This window comes from Sphaeroforma arctica (genome assembly GCF_001186125.1).
Source record: "Sphaeroforma arctica JP610 unplaced genomic scaffold supercont1.88, whole genome shotgun sequence".
NCBI classification, from domain to species: domain Eukaryota; class Ichthyosporea; order Ichthyophonida; genus Sphaeroforma; species Sphaeroforma arctica.
Genome location: NW_014040470.1, coordinates 159,497 through 162,551, shown reverse-complemented (window position 1 = coordinate 162,551; position 3,055 = coordinate 159,497). Strand labels below are relative to the sequence as shown.

At 41.3% G+C, this 3,055-nt stretch overlaps 1 protein-coding gene across 1 annotated transcript; it reads left to right on the top strand.

Annotated features, from left to right (window-relative positions):
- The first annotated feature begins 480 nt into the window (after positions 1 to 480).
- SARC_02056 (serine/threonine protein kinase) lies at positions 481 to 2,717 on the top strand. The gene is made up of 2 exons (XM_014304220.1): positions 481 to 581; positions 748 to 2,717. Exon 2 carries the CDS (start codon positions 853 to 855, stop codon positions 1,900 to 1,902), a length of 1,050 nt encoding a protein of 349 aa, XP_014159695.1. The 5' UTR covers positions 481 to 581; positions 748 to 852; the 3' UTR covers positions 1,903 to 2,717.
- The last annotated feature ends 338 nt before the right edge of the window (positions 2,718 to 3,055 follow it).

Genomic DNA, 3,055 nt, shown 5'->3' with positions numbered 1-3,055 from the left:
ATTGTTAGTGTGTGCGTCGTCTTGTGTGGAATAGTAAACGATCATTCGAAAACTTACACACGTACACACACATACACATACACACACACGCACGCATGATCAAATTTGGGTTTGTACTTCATTTATATATATAGTATATATATATATATTAGTTTTGAACGTTACATCAATCAATGCAGAAATGTATATTAGCTTGTGTTTGTTTAGTAAACCTATATTCACACTTATATGTCTAAGTTTTTATGTGTTGGTGTATAAGTTCGTGGTGTTTACTTCGAAAATTGGTCACAGAGGCTGCATATCTTTGTTGTTATTCATCTATATACCAGCGTTAAGCAACATCGAAGTGCGTGCGATGGATGTGATGATACGGTGTATTATCTTGAACTATGGTTTCAAATCACTAGAAGTTCAAAATGGGTGCACTTTCTACTACCGCGAATCACACCCATTTTCCACCCACGGACTGTACGTGTATGCACAGGTGGAAAGAAGTCGCTATTCTCCGGAGAATTTGTCATCCCAATGTGGTCAAAGTATACGATGTATATGAGACCGATTACCACGTTCACATCATCCAGGTACTTTGCTTCAGTTTTTTTTTTGCAGAAGCATATGTTTCGATCGAACTTGCTATTCGTGTAAAAGGTTTTATTTCTAAGACTTTTTAGGTTTAATACCCATCGTATCACCTTTGACTGTCACATTCCAGTTTTGTAAGTTTATAATTCCCCGTTGTACGTGTAGGAGTATTGCTCCAAAGGCAGTCTATTCAGAGAGGTAAAATTCAGGCAGCGAAGTCTCAGCACGAACACAACAACGCCCTCAAGCTCAACCAATTCTACGGATACAATGAACTTTAAGAAAATTGCATCAGTTGGAGACGTACCGCTGGTATTCAAAAGAGCTGTACAGCCTCCAAACAATTCACAAATTCATACCTCGCGCCCAATGGTCAATTTAGACAAATCGAGGACGGCGTCTTCGAAGTCCGCTACTGGCGATGGCCCACTGGTGCACGTTGACAAAGTAAGCGATTCAGAAATCGACATTAAGGTGTCGAGGCCGGACTCTAGTCAAACATTACAGCCGTCGTTTAAAGGTGCAAAGCGCGAGAAGAGTGTTCAAAACTTTGCGGCTATGTTAGAGTCCGAGCATATGACAAGCGAAGAGTTACAATCATACCTCATGCAGATAGCCGTAACAATCGCCTTTTTACATAAGCACGGCATCGTCCATGGTGACATTAAACTCGAGAATATTGTGATTACGGATACCGGAATAGCCAAGCTTATTGATTTTGGTATGGCTGTAGATACAGATGCTAGACGCAAATCAATAATTTTCAATGGCCATGATAAACCAGAGGGTGGGACCCTCGGTTACAGTGCACCCGAGCATGTCACGCCTAGATCTGGTATCAACACTGACGGGAGCGAGCAGAGTCAGAGTAATAGTACGCGCGGGGACAAGATACATTCACTTCCATCATTTGGAGATATGGTGACCGGTTTCATCGACGGAGGTTCCAGCGATGCCGCTGCTGTGGATGCGTGGGCGTTTGGGGTCGTCGTGTTTACCTCACTTCTGGGCAAGAAGCCGTGGACCGTAGCGACACAAAAAGATCCTAGCTTCCGGCGGTACATGAAGTCTGGCTTTAGTGCGGAGGATATGGAGTGTGTACCAGCGGACCTGAGGACTATGTTGACCCGCCTATTGAATATCAATGTCGAGCGACGGTATACCATGGAAAATGCCGTGACCTGCATGCAACAAGTTTGGGGATTCGAGCACGTGCCAGATGAAGACGACGCGTTCGTAAATCCGGCAGAAGGCAATCTACTGGGCGATCTGATCTTGGAAAGTGGCAAGAGGATGCTTGCGATGTTTTATGAGGGATAGGACTATCGCAAATATATTGAGTTTTTTAATACCCCCATACAGCGTTGTCAGATATCTAGCTATTTTTATCTCCCATGGAAGATTTTCTGTGCACACCCTGACGATTACCATTCCTGTACGGCGATGAACTGGGCGATAAAACAGCAATTTGTGGTAGCCCATTGCTGCACTTTAGCGGTACAAGTAATTTTTTCTTCTTCTTCAAAATGTGCCTTTATGACGAACCACATACTCGACATCAACGTATTACATAGTAGGGTGCGAAGACTCGCCAAAGCCGCCTCTCATGTTGAATATGCCATTTTGGTAGCCGGTTTCAACAGCACAAGTATATCTACACGAGTGTTGTTTGAGAATCCGAAAAAGTGCACACCCGCGAACCACACATCTGAGCTTCTAGACTGTCGTCTTCAGCGTCTGAGGTATGAGGAGTGAAACAATATTGAGAAATTATTCCTCATGGAATACGCAGATACGTAGACCTCTTTGCCTTAAAACGAACAAAGTCCGTTTAAGACCAAACATAGTTCCACTGCGCTACACCTGGAGAGGACATCGACAGCCTATAGTAGAAAACAACGCAGGTATCAAACTATCAACGTGAAATGAAATACCACCTCAGGGTGAGAAACGTGTATTTTGCTCCCAGTCAGGTGGTCATTTCGCCGTGTCCAAATTAAAGGTTTTGTATTTTCAGAGCTTTTACAACCCAGTGTGGCAGTCCTCATCAAGTACCATGTGAGCACATGTATCTGATTTTCCTGGTTTTTTAATCCTATTGCATAGCATATAATAAACCGCATCAATGAACGAGGTATATGTAGTGGCAATAATATATCTTCCTATCAGTAAATCAAACAATTGATCCTAGGATAGCTTTGTGAGAGCACACCTTAAAATACACTCCAGCACCATATATATGTTGAACTTGTAAATCCCAGACTGCGAAAGTGCGAGCGTATGTCTTTTTGAATATATATATATATATATATATATATATATATATATATATATATATATATATATAGTATATATACTATATATATATATATTAGTATATATATATTATATATATATATATATATATATATATATATATACTATACACACACACACACACACACACACACACACTACACACTACACACACTAC

Excerpts from the sequence above, each read along its gene's own strand:
- SARC_02056 (XM_014304220.1), top strand. The coding sequence starts at position 853 with ATGAACTTTAAGAAAATTGCATCAGTTGGAGACGTACCGCTGGTATTC.